The sequence below is a fragment of the Daphnia pulicaria genome, chromosome 5, assembly GCF_021234035.1.
Source record: "Daphnia pulicaria isolate SC F1-1A chromosome 5, SC_F0-13Bv2, whole genome shotgun sequence".
In the NCBI taxonomy this organism is placed as follows: Eukaryota; Metazoa; Arthropoda; class Branchiopoda; order Diplostraca; family Daphniidae; genus Daphnia; species Daphnia pulicaria.
This window is the reverse complement of record NC_060917.1, coordinates 925,134-945,411: the sequence shown is the minus strand read 5'-3', so window position 1 is coordinate 945,411 and position 20,278 is coordinate 925,134. Positions and strand designations below refer to the sequence as shown.

General features: G+C 40.0%; 4 protein-coding genes and 1 long non-coding RNA gene across 11 annotated transcripts; 3 read left to right on the top strand and 2 right to left on the bottom strand.

The window, feature by feature from the left end:
- The first annotated feature begins 54 nt into the window (after positions 1–54).
- Positions 55–9,354, top strand: LOC124341356 (tRNA-uridine aminocarboxypropyltransferase 1-like). 6 transcript variants are annotated; one of them, XR_006918225.1, is made up of 12 exons: positions 55–217; positions 276–596; positions 665–808; positions 1,073–1,214; positions 1,725–2,485; positions 2,560–2,748; positions 2,980–3,088; positions 5,484–5,547; positions 7,726–8,051; positions 8,233–8,453; positions 8,556–8,666; positions 8,817–9,354. XR_006918225.1 is itself a non-coding variant. In XM_046794437.1 (11 exons), the coding sequence occupies exons 1-5, from the start codon at positions 203–205 to the stop codon at positions 1,973–1,975; spliced, it is 873 nt and encodes a 290-aa protein (XP_046650393.1). In that variant the 5' UTR covers positions 57–202; the 3' UTR covers positions 1,976–2,485; positions 2,560–2,748; positions 2,980–3,092; positions 7,726–8,051; positions 8,233–8,453; positions 8,556–8,666; positions 8,817–9,354. The 6 variants fall into 6 exon arrangements, 4 of the variants coding, with proteins under 4 accessions (XP_046650393.1, XP_046650391.1, XP_046650392.1 ...); XR_006918226.1 differs by lacking the exon at positions 5,484–5,547 and having other exon boundaries at positions 2,980–3,092; positions 8,251–8,453; XM_046794437.1 differs by lacking the exon at positions 5,484–5,547 and having other exon boundaries at positions 57–217; positions 2,980–3,092.
- A 1,284-nt stretch (positions 9,355–10,638) lies between these two features.
- On the top strand, positions 10,639–11,309 carry LOC124341388 (methylmalonyl-CoA epimerase, mitochondrial-like). The gene is made up of 2 exons (XM_046794484.1): positions 10,639–10,923; positions 10,985–11,309. Exons 1-2 carry the CDS (start codon positions 10,657–10,659, stop codon positions 11,186–11,188), a joined length of 471 nt encoding a protein of 156 aa, XP_046650440.1. The 5' UTR covers positions 10,639–10,656; the 3' UTR covers positions 11,189–11,309.
- A 67-nt stretch (positions 11,310–11,376) lies between these two features.
- LOC124340911 (INO80 complex subunit D-B-like) lies at positions 11,377–15,367 on the bottom strand. Its single transcript, XM_046793709.1, has 6 exons — positions 14,962–15,367; positions 14,784–14,888; positions 13,615–14,681; positions 13,024–13,550; positions 12,634–12,955; positions 11,377–12,547 (listed from the first exon to the last, which is right to left on the bottom strand). The coding sequence occupies exons 1-6, from the start codon at positions 15,072–15,074 to the stop codon at positions 12,360–12,362; spliced, it is 2,322 nt and encodes a 773-aa protein (XP_046649665.1). The 5' UTR covers positions 15,075–15,367; the 3' UTR covers positions 11,377–12,359.
- Positions 15,368–15,893: 526 nt separating this feature from the next.
- LOC124341326 (Golgi SNAP receptor complex member 2-like) lies at positions 15,894–16,919 on the bottom strand. The gene is made up of 3 exons (XM_046794385.1): positions 16,605–16,919; positions 16,436–16,541; positions 15,894–16,366 (listed from the first exon to the last, which is right to left on the bottom strand). The coding sequence occupies exons 1-3, from the start codon at positions 16,739–16,741 to the stop codon at positions 15,968–15,970; spliced, it is 642 nt and encodes a 213-aa protein (XP_046650341.1). The 5' UTR covers positions 16,742–16,919; the 3' UTR covers positions 15,894–15,967.
- Positions 16,920–17,598: 679 nt separating this feature from the next.
- LOC124341483 lies at positions 17,599–19,509 on the top strand. Of its 2 annotated transcripts, none has more exons than XR_006918318.1 (7): positions 17,599–17,766; positions 17,845–18,008; positions 18,089–18,341; positions 18,397–18,494; positions 18,554–18,696; positions 18,756–19,024; positions 19,388–19,509. It is a non-coding gene; the product is annotated as an uncharacterized LOC124341483 (long non-coding RNA). The 2 variants fall into 2 exon arrangements; XR_006918317.1 differs by having other exon boundaries at positions 17,603–17,766; positions 18,151–18,341.
- The last annotated feature ends 769 nt before the right edge of the window (positions 19,510–20,278 follow it).

Below are 20,278 nucleotides of genomic sequence, written 5' to 3'. Positions count from 1 at the left end.
TCTAAATATTTAAACATTTGTTTGGAACACAATTCGTAGATGGCGCTTTTTTTGCGTACACAGAATAGCAGACGAAGCGATAGACGGTAGCACCTTGTGGAAAAAGAACACGTTTTAAAATTCAAGTGGAAATTAAGAACAAACTTTCTTGTAACCTCAACGACCAGTCGCTTTGGTAAATTGGAGTACCTGTAAATTTTATATGACCTCTGAAATGGTAATAACATTCAGCAATGATTCAAATAAAATTCGATGTAATTCTTATTTGGAAACAGGATGAGACATCAAGTGAGCAAATGACACCAGTCGAGAGAGACACGAACGAAAGATTGGAAGTAGCAGAGATTTACAGAAACAAGCACAAAGGACGCAAATTTAAGAATCCTCGTACTGCTCATCGCAGTATTTTCTCCACTTGCATGGCAAGATGTGAAAATCAGCAACCGTTTTCTGGTCTTAAAACATCCAACACCACATTCCTTGATGAAATAGATAGAAGAGGGAACTGTGAGAATTGTGGGAGGTCAAGGAAATTCTTTTGTTACACATGTCATATACCTCTACCAGCAATTAAAGAGTTAGTTCCTTATATTGCAGTAAGTTTTTGAAAGATATTTCTAACACCACTGTTTCACAACTTGATTACCAACCTTTCGATTCATAGAGCCTCCCATGCCGTATAGATGTTATCAAACATCCAAATGAACATGACGGAAAAAGTACATCTATTCACGCTGCTGTAGTGGCCCCAGAAATGGTGAAAATATTCACTTTCCCTAACTTCCCAGACTATAGTATTGAAGATGGGGTAAGTCACCATAATTTTTTCAACAAATAGTTCATAGTTAGTATATTTGGGAGTGTTTATCCAAAATCCAATATTTGGAAAAGCTGTCTATTTATTCCAACTAGTTCTCTAATGAACTGTTTAATATTGGAAACATTTCAAAAATGTTGGAAAAAATCTGTAGACAGAGTAAAGGAATTTTTCCATTCAAAATTAGCTTGCAAAGGAGCTTTTAATAAGTCTAATAGGAGTAATGACCCTCCGCATTCCTTTCATGTATACAAGGTGGTTCTAGTTTATCCCTGCGACGGAGCGGTTCCTATGACAACGATGACGACTAGCCGGGCGGCTGAGATCCAAAAAATGGTCTTTATCGATTCAACATGGGCTCAAGCCAAGCAGATTTACAAGGATCCACGTTTAAAAGGTAAAGTTGAATTTATTTCTACCGTGGCAGCAATACAACAAAATGCTGAAAACATTGAAGGGAAAGGTTTGCCAAAAAGCAAAAGAAAGTAAAATGAAAAATAAAACAGCAACATGGCCAGGCAGCCGCTTGGTATTGTCCACGCGTTCTAGAACATAATAATAGAGCGTGACAGGACGCTGCCGACCGCGAAACAAATTTCACCTTCACATCCCGAATGACAGCAGCGGAGAAATGACTCAAAGTAAAAAAAAAAAAAAAAAAAAAAAAAAAACATCGAAGTTTAATCAATTTAATTATCATAAATTGTCTGCAACCTCGTAAATTTTTGCCAATTTTATTTAATGGGATCTTAGGCGGGAAATCGACAAGGTGTAGAAACGATTATTTTTGTCGTCGCCGTGTGTCTTTTTTCCCACCTGAGATAACAGATGTGTCTCAGAGACTAGTGAATACTTCACGATAATAAAAAGTTCTCTTTTCTTATTTTATTTTTATTTGTTTACGCAGCGCTTCCATGTGTCGTTTTACGGACGCGGAAGTCTCTTTTCTGGCGGTATCAACTGGGCAAACCAGACAGTTACTTGGCCACAATCGAAGCTATCTACGACGCTGTTGTTAGTCTGGACGAGCGCCGGCGTGGATCGGATGCTGATGGAGGGAGCAGTTACGATGGGAGCTACGATAATTTGCTCTTCTTTTTCCGCTATTTCTATGAGAAAATGGAAGATTTGTACTTTCACAAATCACCAGCTGTCTGACATGTGGAATCTATATCGGTTGTGAACCGGGACATTATCGATCCATTACATGGTCCGAATTCAAAGTCTGTCTCTCTGTGATTAAAATGGTGTGCCATTCACGTCTTCATCAGTCGAAAGTATTTCTGATAAGGCATGGGTTTCGTACTCTGGCATTTGAGTCAAAATTGGACAACCACTCGCAATCTATTATTCGTTTCTAGGCTTCAATTCTATATTTGTAGTTTACCCGGCTGATTGTGGGCGATTCATTGCAGCGCGTGTTGACGACGTGCGGGTCTCGTGGGCGAATGAAACTATCGAAAAGAACAGCCAATCCCTGGTCCAGGAGGATAAATCTCTTAAGCTGATGCAATATGCTCTACAAATTTTCTACTCGGCAACATCAGACGAGGAAGGAGCGAGCACGATCGCACTTTGATCCGAGGCCCCCCTGCTGTGCATGCAACACACATCCGAGAGCAATGTCTAAGAGAGATCTACTTAGACCACGAACCATCTGATCAGCAGGTAAATAGTTTTAGTTTTCTCCTTCCCCCTTATTTACATAGTACAAGGAGTGGATGATAAAGCGAAAATGTTAGTCTTTGCCAGGCAAAACTCATTGAGGCACTCGGAGTATTTCAAAGGGATGTCCAACGATGGTTCAACCGTGTCCCTTAACTAGTGGATTATAGGAGTGAGGCAAACGGGACAACTTCTTTTACTGCCTTTATTCTCGTTCTACTACTCATCCCGAGTAAAACAAGTTTTCTCCGCCCATCTTTTATTTGGTTTGTACTTCACTCTCTCCCCCGCCCTCTCCTCCTCTTGTGTCCCGGGGTGTTGTCGTAAAGGTCGCTGTTCGTCGACGACGACGACGTCGCAATGGCGGCAGAGTCTAGCGATGACGTTGTTGAGGGGGGGTATATAAACCGCCGTCCGGTTACACATCTCGTCACAAAATCCAGATCTCAGAGTGCTTACTTACCAGCTCTTTTATCCCCTCTTATAAAACATCACAGGGTATTTATTTGTCGTCCCACCTACACGCCCAGCCTCTTCTGTCTCCTGGTTGTTTAAAAATCCACTCAGCACATCCCCTTCTACACCAATTGATCTTCAAGTTTCGTTGTAGGTAAGTTCTGATTTCTTTTTCCATTATTGAATTTATTTAAGTATTAAGTTATGTACCAATCTAAATTTCATCAATGTAATTAGATCACGTTGGTTAGTTAGTCGGTCTTTTTTCTAAGAATTTATAGTTAATGAAATGAAATAGGCCCTATCCGCCGGGGATTAAATGAGATTTCAGATAGATTGGATGGTAATTCCGAAAGTACGCACCGATTAATAAATAATTTGCTGCGGTTGGTTAGATCAGACAAAGCGTAGTCTGATTGGAAACCAAATTATTCGGTCCAAGGAACAGTATTAAATGTGCGGAATCAATGCGATTAGAATAGTTTGGGCATCGTACTTTCCCGCTGCTGTAGAGGATTGTGTCATCCAGTACGATCTAATGATCAAACAGGATCCTCAGGCATGAAGTTTGACGTTTTCTTCTTATGTACCCGTCTCATATACATAACTTGTCGTTTGAGTTCCATTTTGAGTTTGACTGGACGTGTCACAAGAGCCAGTGATGTAAACGTAGCGCTGCAGGACTCGACCGAAAAGTTGATCCGCCGCATCCATATGTTACCGTGTCCCATCTCATCTTTCAGCTCCTTCATTATAAAGCCAGATCCGACCTCGTTATCGTTATGACTCCTAATAGGATTCATCCCTCATTTCTCTTTGTCATTGTGTTTTGTGTGCCTGTTTCTCTTCAAATTGACCTTGTGACGTCACCCGTTATAAGTAATGGTTTTTTTTTTTTTACAAAAATGCTTTTTTGAATGTCAAATTGATAAACAAAGAGGTAACCGTTCCAACTGGCTGCAAGGACAGATAGCAACCGTATTAAACTTACCTTAGGCTCTTTTTTCAATTTGATTATGTGTACCGAGTGACTACGCCGTTGTTCAAATATTAATTCCTCTCTTGTTTGCATCTGATCCCAGCAAACATGATCCGATCCATCCCGCTCCCGAGTTACTAAAACCAATTTTTCTAAAAGCTCGCGCTCCGTTACTATTCATCCCTTCTGACTTTTACAAGTATAAATAACATCCCGTGGGTGGAAAGTCTCGAATTCACGTCATATTTTCATCCTCCATTTTTCTTGGTTCCATCACTTCCCAGTGCGGTCCCGAAATCACATCTGTTTCAGCCCAATAGGACGTAAGCGTAGGGCTATTTTCAACACTAAATAATGCAACGCGGGTTGCACCTACTCTCACGCGGTTTTCATCTCGTGCTAGACATGTCATTCTTCCCCCAAATGAATCAGTTGTTATTTATTATCGAAGACAAATTTCGTTGTCGGTGTTGATGTAAAGAAATGAGCCCCACACCACTGTGTTAAGTAATGCATCCGGACGTATCGGGCGCTGGCTGGGCTCCACTTTCCGCCATCGGCTTACATTACCGCACTACTTTCTCTTTCTTAATCGCCCCCTCCTTCTCGATGTATTTGTTTGTATTAGTGTGCCAAGACACGATATATATATATACACACATACATTCGTTGGAGAGATAGGAGAATGTACTACTACACTACTACTATCTCTTTTCTGCGGAGAAAAGCAAAATACAGAAATTGATTGAGAGACGAGAACTATGTCGCTGACGAAAGACGGAGGAAATGTGTACGCATATGCAAAGCGTGTTCGACATGTCCATGACCCTGCGACCTGGGTGATTAGGATCCACTCAAAGCGGTCAGTGCACCTCCCATCGATAGCTTCCATCTTCAATGGAAGGAGGAATAAAAAAATAGAAACCGCCGCTTTTTTTGTCGCCTCCATTTGTTTAACCTCCAGCATTTGCTTATAAGTATCGACCAACTGTGAGGTTATCATTTACCAAGGATCGTCAATCCTCCTCTCACACACACACATGTCTCAGTAATGGAAGAAAGAGCCAAGTCATACATAAAATTGATAAACGAAAAGCAGCTTAACGTGTGTCTGCTTTATCGACAATAATGGACTAGACGGGATATGTCAGGGCTAAACCATCGAGTAGATAGAGTCGGTGATGAGTAGTATTGATTGCTTTTTTTTTTTGTGTTATCCCCTATAATTTATTATCTCTCTGTCTTCGCCCACTCGACTGATATCGGAACAATCGTATATTATTTAATGGTGGCTAAAACGATGTGTTACGGTTTCTCTCGTTGTTACGCTTTGACTTTGTAAATAATTGATGATGCAACGGAAACCATTGAAAGTTTTTATTATGACAGCATAGCCTCAATCGATTTTGAGGTCAACGGAATTTCAAGGCCTTCTGTGTCTGTATATAAGCTTGTATATGTGTATATACATACATGGGGCGTCTGGTGTGCTGAAGAGTCGCTTTTTTTTTCTCCCCTTATCGGCTTTTATTTTGTTTACATTTTTACGTTCATCGCGATATTTAGACGTTACTGCAGAACGCGTCAAAGACTCGAGTCGCTTTCCGTGATTCCGCCCACCCGATTCTCGGTATGAAACAAATTTTGATTGCTCAATATTTCTGGTACTACTCGAAAAAGGGAAGCGTAGTAAAGTAGCTCGTAGTAGTAGTAGTTTCCTCCTTCTTATTTGTTTTTATCTCGTCGTGCGTGCGTGTTTCTTGTTATTGGATTTTTTGAAGTTTCGACATTTGCTAGGGATTGTTGTAGACAGGAGCGCTACCAGTAATTAATTGGTTACCCAACAAACTAATTGAAATGTTGCTCCATGCATCGAACAGCGCGTTGGACTATTTTTACACGCAAATGACGTAAACTTTGGTGTTCGTCGAAAGTAAAGCCGTTGGCGGGGGGACAGCTTAGAAATCCTGACAATTGTTTTCTCGCTAAAAGTAAATGTCTGTAGTTCTAGGTGGTTGCTTTTAACGATTTCGTTAAAAAAGTAACTGTAGTAATTATCAAGGATTTACTGTGTCACTGGCAGTCTCTTGAGAGAAATGAGGAAAAAACAAGGCAGTAGGAGAGAGAAACAAACAAAATGGGCGGGTGGTGGTGGTGGGTTGTCGGTGGCGGCGGCTTCAATGATCAATCGAGAGCGCGCGAATATAAAAAGAGCGGCGGACTCGTCTCTCGGATGCCAGTTGTTCGCGGACTCTTCCCGCTAGTGCGTTTCTAAGCCGTTTTCTTTTTCCCTCTCTTTTCTTTCCGGATTGAACTTGTTTTTCGAAGAGAGAAAAAAAGAAGCGACTTTTGCTTCGGAACGGATTGGCGGGGGTTCCTTTTTCCTTAAAGTCTTCTTCTTCTTCCTTTCATAACACTTCATCGCACACCGGCGATTGCGTGTCTCTGTGTGACCTATTGTTCGTTCTGCGCTTCTTCTTTGATGCTCTCTGTGACGTAAAACGCGCACGTTCTCGTTAAACCGATACTCTTAAATTCTTAAATTAAAGTGCTATTGTGCTAAGTGTCGTCGATTGTCTGTTGACATCGTCTCTTTATTCAAGCAATTGTCGTCATACTACGGGTAACAAACAGGTAAAAAGCCATTATGATTCGTTCGGCTTGATCTATTTTCGTAATGTCTGTTACTTAATGGGGGCAAAAGAATCGACGAGTGCAATCACGTGATCTGATTAGCGTAATAGGAAATGTTGTTGCGGAACTGCGCGGCTAATAGGCTAACGGGAAAACTGTTGTACTATCAGTTAGGGCAAGCCGTTCAAGTGCAGAAGTTTCTTTTACGTCTAATTGTTCAATCCAATTTTTCAGTTTACCGTTAAGTTCAACTTAAACACAATCAATATCCTTACGCTCCCATTTCCGTTTAGGGAGATAGCCTTACGTGCGCCAGGCATAGGCTAATGAAATCTTTCGAAATAATTGCGAGGACGTCACGAGCGGTCGCGACGTCATTGATGGTGCGATTTCAAGTCGACGAATGCGATACCACCACCGCTGGTCTATCAGAAACCTCTTCAACCTTCTTATCCCGAGAAAAAAAGAAAAAAAAAAACCTCATCGTCGGCCATTTTTAGATTGGTGTGGCGTGAGTGAGCGTATGTTTATGTCGGGCAGCCGTCTAGAGCAGAAATGTCGATCTAATCAAAACAACAACAAAACTTCCGTAGGCAGACACACGAGTTGGCATCAAATGCCAACATCTGATTTATATTTTTTACTTGTGATATCTTTTGGCCATTTCCGTCATTCCGTGGATCAACCATCAAACAATGGCCAGCTTTTGGCCCAGACCGCGATACCAAGGTTGATATATTACCAACGGCAGTCGTTTACTATTGTTAGTTCGCGTCTGGGCATAATCAATGATTCGCTAGACTTGGTGGAATTGATAGTTATTTCGGGAACGCGAAGATTCGGCACGAGCTCGTTGAAATTCCATTTTTATTCATCCCAGCGCTATTTTGAGATGAGAGAAAAGAAATCGTAATAAATCTTCATTCAAAGTCGACATGTTAGACATTTCGTAGTCTGTGTCATTTCCGTTCTGGTTAGGTTCGCGATTCATGTGCCTTGCAAGTTTTTAATATGAGACGATCGAATCAGAAAAAAGGAGAAAGAAAGAAAGAAAATGAAGTAGTTAGTTTTTTGCTGATACAATCAAGGCCGGAGTTGGCATCTGTGTAACCGGATGAGACAAATGATGTTTATTTGTATTTTCATTTTTGTTTTGTCCAATTTTTTTTCGTAGATTTTTTATCAACAACGGCGCGTCTATTATCAATGCGGTGGCACGTGGCCGCACTCGCCGCCGTCTGGCTTATTATTATGGGTTGGTGCGGTAGCGCAGTGATGGGGCAGCCCATCGCCGGATCGATGGATCAGCCGCATCCGCCACATTATCCTCCAGCCGGACAGACCATTCCTGAAATGTGGGCTCTAATGGATCCCGCGGACGGGCCCCCCGACACAATTCGAGATGGCGATGATTTAAATGGTGACCTTTATTATTTCCCTGCTGTTCCAATCATGAAGAGACAACAAAGTTTAGACGACGATTCCGGCTGGATATCCCAGGTAAATTGATTTTTCTTTTCCCTTTTTTTCTTTTTTCAATTTTATTCTTTTTCTTGTTCATGATCCGTATTTAAGTTTGTAGTTAATTCCATTGCCCGCATTGATTTTTAGCATGTAAAAATACCCGAGAATGTTTGTGATTGATGTTTGATGTTGAACCCCTTATTCGATAAATTAAAAGGATCGTTCGAAACGCCAGAGCCAATCACACAGCGGCTCGTCCGGAAATCATCACTCGCAGTTATCCATCATTAGTCCGATTGAAGCTTTACGCAGTCGGCTCCGATTGGAGATGCTTCGCCGTCAATATGGCAACCAAATCAAACAGAATCAGGACAAGCTGGAAAGGGTCGGCAAACGCCGTAAGAGGAGCAACCAATCTTCTCCTATCGCCGTTGATGGGTAAGATATCTGCTTTATACCTCTTGACATTTGTTGGAGAGGCCACCATTTTAATTTGAGAGGTTAGAGCCTATCATAATTCAATTTTTGCATGTTTGGCAGATCGGATGAGAAACGGATGAGCCAGCCGTCGGTAGCACCAGCAGCGATCAAAGCACCATAACATCTCTTGACCGGAACGGGCCAAGAGCTAACACAAACACACACCACGAGGTCAGTTTAGAATTCGATTAGATGTTAAAGAGAGAAAAACTTTATTTTTATAGCGGAAAGAAAATGAAAAAAAGAAATAAAATTTTCCAATTGGCAAAGTTTGAGCTGGAGATTAAATTTCCGTTTCCGTTTTTTTTTTTTTTTTTTCAGATTTAGTACCTAGGAGACACACGGCAAGACTGGTAACCACTACAAAGAAACAGAGGGAACGCGACAAAACATTTATACATACAAGGATCAAGGAATGAGGTTTTAATTGACGAGGATGATCTTATATTTCTCCCAAAATCCCTTACTTTCCCCAGACCCTTGATATTTGTTCTTGTTTTTAATTATAATATTGCACTGTGCCCCCTCTCCGGAAACAACGTCTTAAAATTGACACACAGCCCTCCCTTATTCTCCCATTATATATATATTGTAACGACACATTTAATTGAATATGCGCGCCCACCGCTCCTTGTGAAGAGAGATTTGAAAAGACGACAAAAAAAAACAAGAAATCCACCGACAGATTTATTACTTATATAATATTGTAAGCCTCCGTCATTGTTGCTAACATAAAAAAAAAAATACGATATATGTTATCCCTCTTTGTGCTGAATCAGTATTTCACCCACACCGTAATTAAATGCTTTTCCTTTCGGTGTCTCTTTATCCTACGATAGTACATGTTTAAAATTCACAATCGATATTTATTTTTGGATTGTTGTGGTTTGCTTTTAATTGATTAAAAGCGAAAAAAAGAAAAGAAGAGATGAACGGGACTCGTCTTCGTACTACGACGATACGCGCAACGAGAATTTTGCACTTTCAATCCCGCTATAAAACCATAGAAATTGGTGTGGTAACGAATGAAATTTTATTCAAACCCACGAACTTCTTCTCTCTCAAGTAGTTGGAGATTCTAGCTGTATCTCGGAATAAGCAAATTTTTGTGTTGCCCTTTAGAACCTGGTCAGCGGTCACATTTCGTCTGATGCTCCGTTTATTCTCTTTCTTCCGTTTGAATTCGCAATAGCCTGAAACCTATTACCCACGGTTTATGGCTTCTTCGCTTCTATGGCAGTGTATTATTGTAAAAGTTTTTATTTATTTTTCAAACTCTATGAAGAATTCCAAGAACGCCAATCGAGATCGATAAGTGATAGCTTGGGAAATGGGAATAGATTGGAAATTTCAACGACCACATCAAAAATGGTTTTAAAGTAGGATACATTCAAAGGAATCAACACTATTTTTCTATTTAAACAAAAACAGTTTAGTCAATCATAGAACTTGCCGCGCAGCAAGGGATCTGGTTATAATTCGTCACTATATTATACATGCCGAAGGCCAAGCCTGACTGAGTGGACTGAGATATTTTATAGTTTCAACTTCTGCCGCTACGTGGTCAGGCGAGTTCACTGGCCTTTTTTGTAGCCTTCTTGTTAGAAGTTGAATAACACCTTCACTCCTTCAGTAAATCAGCAGTTCGGCAAAATTCATCGTGAAGAAAAACAATCGTAAGGTACGGTACGTGAAATTTAACGTTTATTATTTAAAAGTAGATGCTTTCACATATTTACTTCCATTCGACACGCAATCAAAAACATTTTTTAAAAAAGAAATCACATTCAATTTCTTGTCAAAATCTTTAAAATTTTAACGCGTTCGACACCATGCACTTCAGATTCTATCGTATTTCTTATTTCATTGCAGAAAAGGGCTGGAATGAAACGAAACCGAGTGCGAGTAGAGAAGATCTTAGATACTGTTCATCGAAGTATTGTTTTGGGTTGTGTTGGCTTGACTGTGTATGGTTTCTACCTCGCAGGTCTCCGATTCCATAGATTCTATACTGTCCTGAAACCAGCAGGAGAAGAGAGAAAACGTCTCAAGGAACTGGAACTACTCTCTGAGGGCCAAGATAAATCAGCCGACAGCCAAGAGTTTTTTCTCCCTGAAATACCAAAATTAGACAAAGAAAAGTTTTAGAAAAAAGAAAAATATGGCCTCTGTATGTACCATGTTATTTAAAAGGTCTTTTACATCAAAGTCTGTGCCAGAAGCTCTTTGGAAACTGGGAAGACTCAATCATATCGCCATAGCAACTCCTGATTTAGCTAAATCTGCCTCACTATACAAAAACATCTTGGGAGCTGATATATCAGAACCCCAACATCTTCCTAATCATGGAGTCACAACTGTATTCGTCAACTTGGGAAACACTAAACTAGAGCTCCTTCATCCTTTAGGAGAAAAATCACCAATTCAGGTTTATATTGTTTATAGTTAGTTTTTTCAATTGAAATATTAAATAATGTGTTCTGTAACAGGGTTTTCTGGACAAAAACAAGTCTGGAGGTCTTCATCATATCTGCATTGAAGTTGACAATATTCACAACGCTATGAAAGAGTTAAAAGCTAAAGGTATCCGCTGTCTGACGGATGAACCTCGAATTGGAGCCCATGAAAAGCCTGTTGTATTTCTTCATCCTAAAGACTGTGCCGGAGTTCTTGTCGAATTGGAACAATCGTAGGATACATCTTCTAGTTTACAAGTAACGATATTTTCATTGCTGGTAATTTGTTATGTAATTGAGCGATTGGAGCAATTTATGTTTCATCCCAAGTTGTAGAATATAAATGGAATTAAGGTAACCTCTTTATTGATGCAGTTCATTTCTTCACAACTAGGAAAATACGGTGAAAAAAGACTTATTTTGAATTAAGAGAACGATCACCATTTGTATTTCGCATTTCTGTACACAAGACGTGAACGAACAAACGCAGGTTGGCGACGCAACACGTACAAGGTTATACAAAGAACATCGGAAGAATCCATGGACAAACTTATTGGTTTCATATAGGATTCGCATTTAAAAAAAAGCGTCTAGTCTCCCCAAGTGACTGCTTTGCGTTAATGGCAATCAGTCCACCCGGGGCGACTTCTATTTTGACTTGGAAAATATCCATTACGTGTTAACATGAACAACTGAACATCCACCAAGTGACACACAGCGCTTAACAGTATTTAAATGAAGACAGAATAGATACAGGTAGAGAGAGTGATAAATATGTTAGGTGAATTCCCCTGGTCCATTCCAGCGAGCCAATCAATCAACTTCTTTTCTTCTTCTTTCCAGTGTTTGGGACCTTTTGTTCCATGTTTTCACGTGAAATATTAAAAGAGAACCCACAAAAAAAACACAGCGGCGTTTTCTGGATCTTGCGGCAAATAAATATCACATAGCTCAGAGAGAACCAACTGCACAAGACTAATGACAATGGTGCACAGCAATACAATATATAAACGTCAGGTGGAGGGGGAATAGGTGACACGCAAAGGAGAAACAACCCAAGAAGAGAAACTGAACATGTGAATGTAGTGAACAGAGTCGAAGATAAAGTACCCGTAGTGCAGCTACATTAGCATGTCATCTACTACACAGAGGGTCCGTACAGGTGATGAGAATATCAGTAAAGGGTTGGTTTTCTGGATCGTTTTTTTTGTTTGTTTTTGTTTTGCCCGTTTCATACCTTTCCTTCGTTGAATCAAATTATTTAAAAAGGTTATACGTAAAGTAGGATAGCCAATTAATTCATCTTGGAAGAGTAACGTAGGGTTCTAGGGAGTGCTAGCATAGATCAACATTTAAACTGTTAATGTATCTGCCCCTTATCTCCTAGTTTTCTATTATTATTATTATTTTACAATGGATGAGCAGCAGAACCTTCTCTATCATCGATGAAACTGCTGTCATGGTGATGCTGGTTCAGACTCGGTGGGCTAGAGCCCCTGGCAGGACTGGCGTGTTGCCCAGCAGGAATCATCGATAGGCTCTTTCTTCTGGACAGCATAGGCGAAGAAGAAAAGGCTTCTTCTGTTGTATAAACGTCTATAAATACGATTCCAAGAAGAAGAAAAAATATTATTACAATTTGTCAACAGAAAACAAGCAAGTGGCTATTAAATAAAAGTTACCTGGATGGATTGTTTGATGAGGAATACTGAGATTGTCCAGGTAGAGATGATTTGAAACCGATGCATCGTTACCCATAATCATACTTTGAGCTGAAGCCCCGGCACCCAAGGTAATGAGGTCATGAGCCAAAGCCAAAGTGTGATCGTCAATTAATGATAAGTCACTCAGATCGGATTCTGGATGACCAACGCCACCCATTGTTGCGCTTTCGGCTACAGCTAGAACACGCTCCAACTCTTCAGCTTCTTCGCGGCTTGGCATGGGAACAAATAGACCGTTACGAGATGAAGAAGCAGCAGCTTGTGTCATGGCAAATATCTCCTAATTGTTTTAAAATATTCCCGTTATTCTAAATTGACTCACACACACGAAGTTAAGAGTTTACGAACCTGAAAGGCTTCGTCAGGCAGACGGTTGAGCAACTCTTTTAAGTCGTGATCTTCTAGAATTTCCGCTTCATGATCAACAGAAGCCGCCATAGGATTGATAACAGGGTGTGCAGTGTGAGGTATCAATTGTGCCGGCGTTGGATAGGCTGGTGAACAGTTTTCGGGACTATCAACAGTCTCCACATCTAGTTCCATTCCATTGTCGGCTGCTTCGATGCAGTGGATACGAGTCTCACTTCCTCCACTGGACCCAATTCGCTTAGCTCGGCGACGATTGCGAAGTCGGCGAGAATGACGTCCCAATGACGAAGTTGAGCGGGAACGTGCTTTTCTTCGATTGGTTTTACTGGACACACTTCCTTGGTTACCTCCATTATTACTCATTTGGTCGCTGCCTTCGACATTTTTAGGCGTATTGGCTGAAACCGAAGAACTGTTACCATTTCCGTCACCTTGAACAGCATGTGCTGGACAATATGGTAGGCCTGAATGAATAGCCAAAACTGGGGCTCCGCACGGTGTTGAACCTAGAAGATGTGATCAAATGATTAAAATGGTTTTCAAGGTACAATATATTTGGAACACTATTACCTGATCCTCCCCGAGCAGAGCAAAATTCAAACAACTGTTGATCAACGCTATAAAGGATGTGTCGACTGCACAGCGTTGAGCAGGGCAAACAGAACTCGGGGCATCCAGAGTCCGTTGTAAGATGACCTGAACTGGCGCGACGAAAGCTGCACCGACGTTTGGAGAAGATCTTTAGACTGGAAGGATTGAATCCAGTCGAGGAGCTAGTGGGATTGCGTCCTTGCAGCAACAAACCAGTCTCATTTGGAAAGCGACGAGCCGCTTCTACGAGTTTATTAATAACAGTTGACTGATACTCGCCACGGAACTTTTCTTCTGCATCGATCGTTTGGGAAAATTGGAGATATCTGTGTCGAAATTCTCTTTTGCTTCGCTCTAGCTTTACTGCCCGAGGAGCGTCCGTTGTGGAACGGAGTGGAATAGCAGAGATGTATTGAGATAAACCACCACCAAAAGAAGAACTTTCTTCGTCATCCGATTCATCAATAGGTTTAGGCAAGAGGTACTGGGTTTTGTTCCCATTAATTGAATTATCTAGCTGTTGTAAAACGGCTGGAAGTGGATAAATTCCTCCAGATGGTTTCAGTGCCACTGCACTAATAATGGGTTTCTTCTTTCTTGATATTATGATAGATTTCGACTTGACCTCCGACTTTATCCGAGAGTTGGCTTTCATACCATTACTACCCAAGGGTGGTACAGCAGGTAAACTTTTGCAAACATTGATTTCAGTGTTACTGTCAACACTACTGCTGCTGGTACTGCTTGGAGTCAATGGTTCAATAACCAATGGACTATTGTGAGGTGGGTTATTCATATCTGAGGGTTTTTGGTGGATTTCAGACAGAATCTGGTCTGGTTTGGTAATGAGCTCAGTGTCATCACTGAATGTGTATGGATCTCCATCACTCATCTCCATAGAAGAAGATGTTGGTTCATTAGATTGATTGCTCATTTTTTCATTGGGTGAAGATGCAGAATAATTTTGGCCATTTTCCTTCTTTGTATGCCTGCGGTCTCTTTTAGCTGCAGGAAAACCAGCTAATTGAAGATGGGTATTGCACAGCCTAAAAATCAAAATTTACATTATGTTTAAGATTAAGACATTTCCAGAGTCACAATGCAGATTTTAGGTAACAAAAAAGCATCACAACTTCTAAATAGCATACCCTTTTGGATGAGCCATGGAAATTACATTAGTACACTTGTTTTGACCAGTAGATGCCACAAACGAGCAAACTCGGAATGGAGCAGAAGAATCTTCAAGAATATGTCTAAAATGTCAAGAATTTGATTGCTTTAAATGGCATATGAGTCACATTTGTGTAAAAGAAATAAGTTACAAACCTGATGCAGAAAGCAAAGCCATTAAGCCTCCTTTGCCGACAAAGTTTGGTTGAGAAAGAACATAGTGGTTTCTGGTCAACAGGACTGAAATGAATATGTTTTCCTTCAAACATTGTGCGTTGTGTTCAGTGAATGATAGATTCCATCGAAGTGTTAAACAGGGACACCAATTATTTAGTTATTGTTCACCACAAGCCGTCGTCATACTAGCATTAGGATTTCTTATCGAGCCGAAATTCTTCCAGATATCTAATGACGGATTCTCACAAAATCGAAATATGCTTCTTTTCCTAACTGAATGTCTAATTTCATTCAACACAAAGCTATAAATTTCTCGAAATCAACTAATAAATACCGAAAACAACCAAACAGACGAAATTACTGATTACTGTGGAGTACAACTAAAGCGTGGATAGCGGGATGCGGGATGGGATAAACCATTTAGTAGGCTAATAGTAAATTGCGTTATAACCTTATGAAAATCTTGTACTGTAAAAATTACTTAAATTTTTTAATCGACAATATCATAAGAATGAAAAGAAAACGAGTTTGTTTAAAAATAACAACCATTCAATTAATGTAAACCAAAGGTTGTTTCCCTTGTTATTTCTGTTCTGTTCTTACCTAATCTAATCAAAAATCTCTTAAAATATTTCCATTTCAAGATAGAAAGAAGTACGGGATAATTTATTTATTTTAATAAAAACCTGGAAGTTTCCTAATATTATTTAGTAACCCCAGCCCTGACAACAATGTCAAGCTTCTGAACAAATGTGATTACCTAACATTTGCATTAATCAGATTTCAGATTCCATCGCTATTTACGCCGTGGAACAAATTATTGAGTGAGCATTCGGTACAAATTCAATTCTAAAAATCTATGGATTTGATGAATGTAATCTTGAAAAATTTCGTGAAGTCGAGAATCAGAATAGCATACAATTTTCATGTTTATTTAAAATTTCTGAAATATCGCAAAAATAAAATATTTCGTGATCTACAACGATCACTGGCGAAAATACCAAAACGCGGCAAGAATGAAGATGCAAGTAATTATCGCCAATCCATAAAACAGGTATTTATCTTGAGTAGATCGTCGTTCAATCATTCTCATAACAGAATTACTCAGACTCAGCATTGATGTTACATCAAGGAGCCTTCGATGGGCTTTCTTGAAAACACTTTTCTGGGTACGTAAGCCATCAAGCACTGCAGTTCCAGTCTCCCAAATGTCATCCAAGCTTCTATGAATGCCATTAAGAGCAGTGTGGTGTTGCAATGATTGGTCAATGTACAGTGAAGTCTCCCTGTTGTTTGGTTGGAATGTCTGAGTCAATAGCTCCTCTCTTGCAGCTTCTTCTTGCTCTCTCTGCATCCTTTTTTGCTGAAGCATATGGATGGCATTCTAAGTAAAAAATTCACTTATATAGATACACAGAATTTTAAATATAAATATATAATTTAAAAAACATACTTGTAACATGAGCCTATCCTGTTTTAACTGATCAACCTTGAGCCTTGCTTCTCTTCTTCGAACAGGAAGCTCCTTATTGACAAGAATATCTAGTCTTTGAATATTGCTAAAAAGAAATTTAATGGAATAAGAACAGTCTACATTAACGATAAGAATATAAGGCTAGTACCTTGTGATTTCTTCGAGTTTTCCTTGAATTGTCCGCTCAATAGTTGCAGCATCTTTTCCTACATTTCTGTCAATATGTGGCAGAAGACCTTGAACATCAAATACCAATTTCTGTGATTGGTGGTATAATACTTCCATTTTTCATCGGGAGCGTTAGATTAATTTTACCCTAAAATTTAGAAAAGTACTTTTTAACTTCAACACTTCCTTTCACACTAGGAGAGATTTGGCGAATGTTACATCAGTTTTACATTTGATATAATCTGTGCGAATACCCAGACAAGTGACACGAAGCACGAAAGAAAGGATTTGGCAACCTTCTCTTGGGTTCGGCAACCACAGCACCAGAGCTATTTGTGGGCGGGTCGGGTACGGGTGGTCACGTGATGATGGGAATACCTGAACATTTGAACAAGTCATCTAGTGAGAAAATCCCCAAAGTTTCTCAAAAAACGCAAAAAAATTTCCCGATAGGGATTTATCGGCAAACGACCCTGTCCTCCTCCCACCCACCACCCCACCCCACCCCACCCGACCCCACTCCACCCACCTCCCACTCCGACTGTGCGACGACGTCTCTTTCTTCTACGGCTCGATGGCTGTTTTCGGGGTTTTTCACTCGATTTCTCTCTGGGAGGTGGCGCTGTTCCTCTCGGAGAGATAGGGAAACGATTTTCGTCTGGGGGGTTCCATTAATGTTTTATACGATTTGCGGGGTTTTTCGTGACGGTATGCAAATCGCGACCGTCTTGTAGAGGAGATGTTATTACAAGGAGCCGTCGTGGTCCCGCTTGGATTAAAGGATAGGGGTCGGCGTGAGATAAATCGAAGAAAGAATGACTTTTTTTTAGTTATTTTTTCTTCCGTCAGGTGGTTCTGACGCCAATCCATAATTCAAGGCCGACGAACTTCAACGCGGCCTTGGATTGGAATCCAAAAACAAAACAAGGCTGGCTGCTATTCAAAAACAAAACAAGGCTGGCTGCTAATCAATCAACTGAATCAAGACAAGTTTAAAGAAAAATGTATGTAGTCAAATTTTAAATAATGTATAGGTAGTATTATCCTTTGATTGTAAATTGTTTTCCCTACTACGTAAAGCTGGTACAATAGCCGTACGGTTTTTTATATACCGAAAAGCATTCATTCATCATGGAGTCCAGGTATAATTAAATTCTGTTGGTCTCTTATTGAAATAAATTGTCCTTACTTAACGAAATTCAAATTTGGAAATATCAAAGGATGATTTACGATGTGATGGTAGAACAATGCTGGATTATCACCCTTTAATTCTTGAAACTACATTAGTTTCCAATGCCAGTGGATCGGCAAGGCTGAGACTTGCAAACTCATCAACATCTGGAAAATGAAATTTGCAAATTCCTACAAAGATCCTATGCTTCAGGTGATACAATTAATTTATCTCAACTTTCTTTATTGACACGACAGCAACATTGGGTCTTGTATGTTGACATATTGATATAGCTGATGTGATATTTCCACCAATCAAGAAATTATCATGAAATATTTTAATGGCATTAAAATAGATTCTTGAATGTGGAGGGAACCCTTATGATGTAGTGTCATTGGCTGAGAAATCGGCTCTTTATACAACCCAAATTCCATTAAAATAGCAACCATGGACGGATATCAACCAGATCTGGAGCTCTAAGATGATCCTTATGTTACCAAGAGACTAAACACAGAGAACATTCCTTGTGGACTGACTTTGATGAAGGTTTGTAAGTTAAAACTTTAAATTTGAAATAAATAGTCTAATACTAAGTTTTCAGGAGGTGGTGTCCTGGTGGCACGTTGCGAACATGACGCTATCACCGTTGGATCGGCTGGTGATAACCAATTTATCAACATCAAAGAATGGGACTCAAGGGTATGCATATTTACTGTTCGTAATGAAACTGTGTCTTTAAAATGATTTTGTACTTCAAGTTGTCTGGTGAAGTCGAATGGCGCCAGAAACTGGACACTCAGCGAGGTGCTGTTCAGGCCAACGAGCTGAAGAATAATGCATGCAAGCTAGCAAAATGGACTGTGCAAGCTCTGCTCGCCAACTCTGATTGGATTAAATTCGGGTATGTGAAGGCTCCTGTTGTCCTTCGAACATTATTGTAACTAATATTGATTGCTTCAGATATGTATCCCGTATGCACATACGAGATACATCGCGTCGTGTAATCCTTGGAACACAGCAGTTCCACCCGTCAGATTTCGCATCGCAAATCAACCTTAACATCGACAATGCTTGGGGCATTCTCCGTTGTATTATTGATTTGTGTATGAAGGAAGAGGATGGCAAATATTTGTTGGTGAAGGATCCTAACAAGCCCGTCATTCGCCTTTACAAGGTGCCCGATATTACGTTTGAGAGCGACGATGAAGCATTTTTCGGAGAAGGAGAAGGTTTGAAACCAATCAATATCGTAACGTGCGTGTGTAACTGCTGGCTTGCTATTTTTGCTTGGTGTTGGCCTCTCTTTTTTTTTTACTATCAAAGATTAAATAAACACGTCCAAGCAGTTAATCAAATTTCCCTACATTTGTACGCCGTGTTACGTTTTGCTTGAATTCGAAGCTCGAGCTTTGTATTTATGTATAATATCTAACCACTAGTGGAAGTGCTTGGCTTCTTGGGGGAAAAAAACCTAATTAGATATGCGACATGACTTAAGGTAGTTTTAAAAAAGGCGCTATAAAACGCATGATTTCATAACGACAACTACGAAATGGTAAATAACAATGTATTCATTTTTTACACATGAATAGAAGACGAGTAACGGCTGATACAAACAAAAGAACAGCTCTTCCACTAATTCCCCAATCTACAACAATACTACGTTTGTAATGATCGTTACATGGAATAAAGCACTTATGAAGCTTCCAGTTTACTTATACAGCGTTACTTTGATTGATTTCATCAAAAACATACCCTTATTTGTCTTGAGCGAGATTGATGTCTTCAGGTGGGTTACTGCAGTGAACAACAATTATGATGTTCGTTTCAGTCATCGGGTAAGCAAGCCAACGAATATCTTGACCGATCCCGTGAACTTCCTTTTCAGTAGATTCAGCAAATCTTTTCACAATTGAATTAGGGGTAGCACCTGATATGGGCTCGACTTTTAGCATAACCATATTCGTCTCTACGGTATATCGATCAACTTCCACAACGCTTTTTCCAACCTCTTGCGCAGTAACAGCCAATTGGCCAATTGTTTGGTGAAAATATGATCTTGAGCTACCCTGGTAGGTCCCTTTGAAAGTGACAAAATTCCGGCTGCGGCCAAAATACCCGCCTGCCGCATTCCTCCTCCAAGTGCTTTTCGACAACGATGAGCCTGAGTATGAGTGTTATTGAATACCTCCAGTTCATGTTGATATCCATCCATGGTTGATATTTTAATAGATGGAATTTATGTTGCATAAAGGGCCGATTTCACAGCAAATGACACTGCATCATAAGGGTTCTCTCCACATTCATGATCTATTTTAATGCCATTAAAATGATTCATGAGAAATTGTTGATTGGTGGAAAAATGAGAAATTGATGATTGGTGGAAATATTGACAAATTCCCCCCAAAAAACCTAAACCCCGTGAAAAAAAAACACCCTATCGGGAAACTCGCGCGCGAAGCAAGGGATCGGCATTGAGTTTA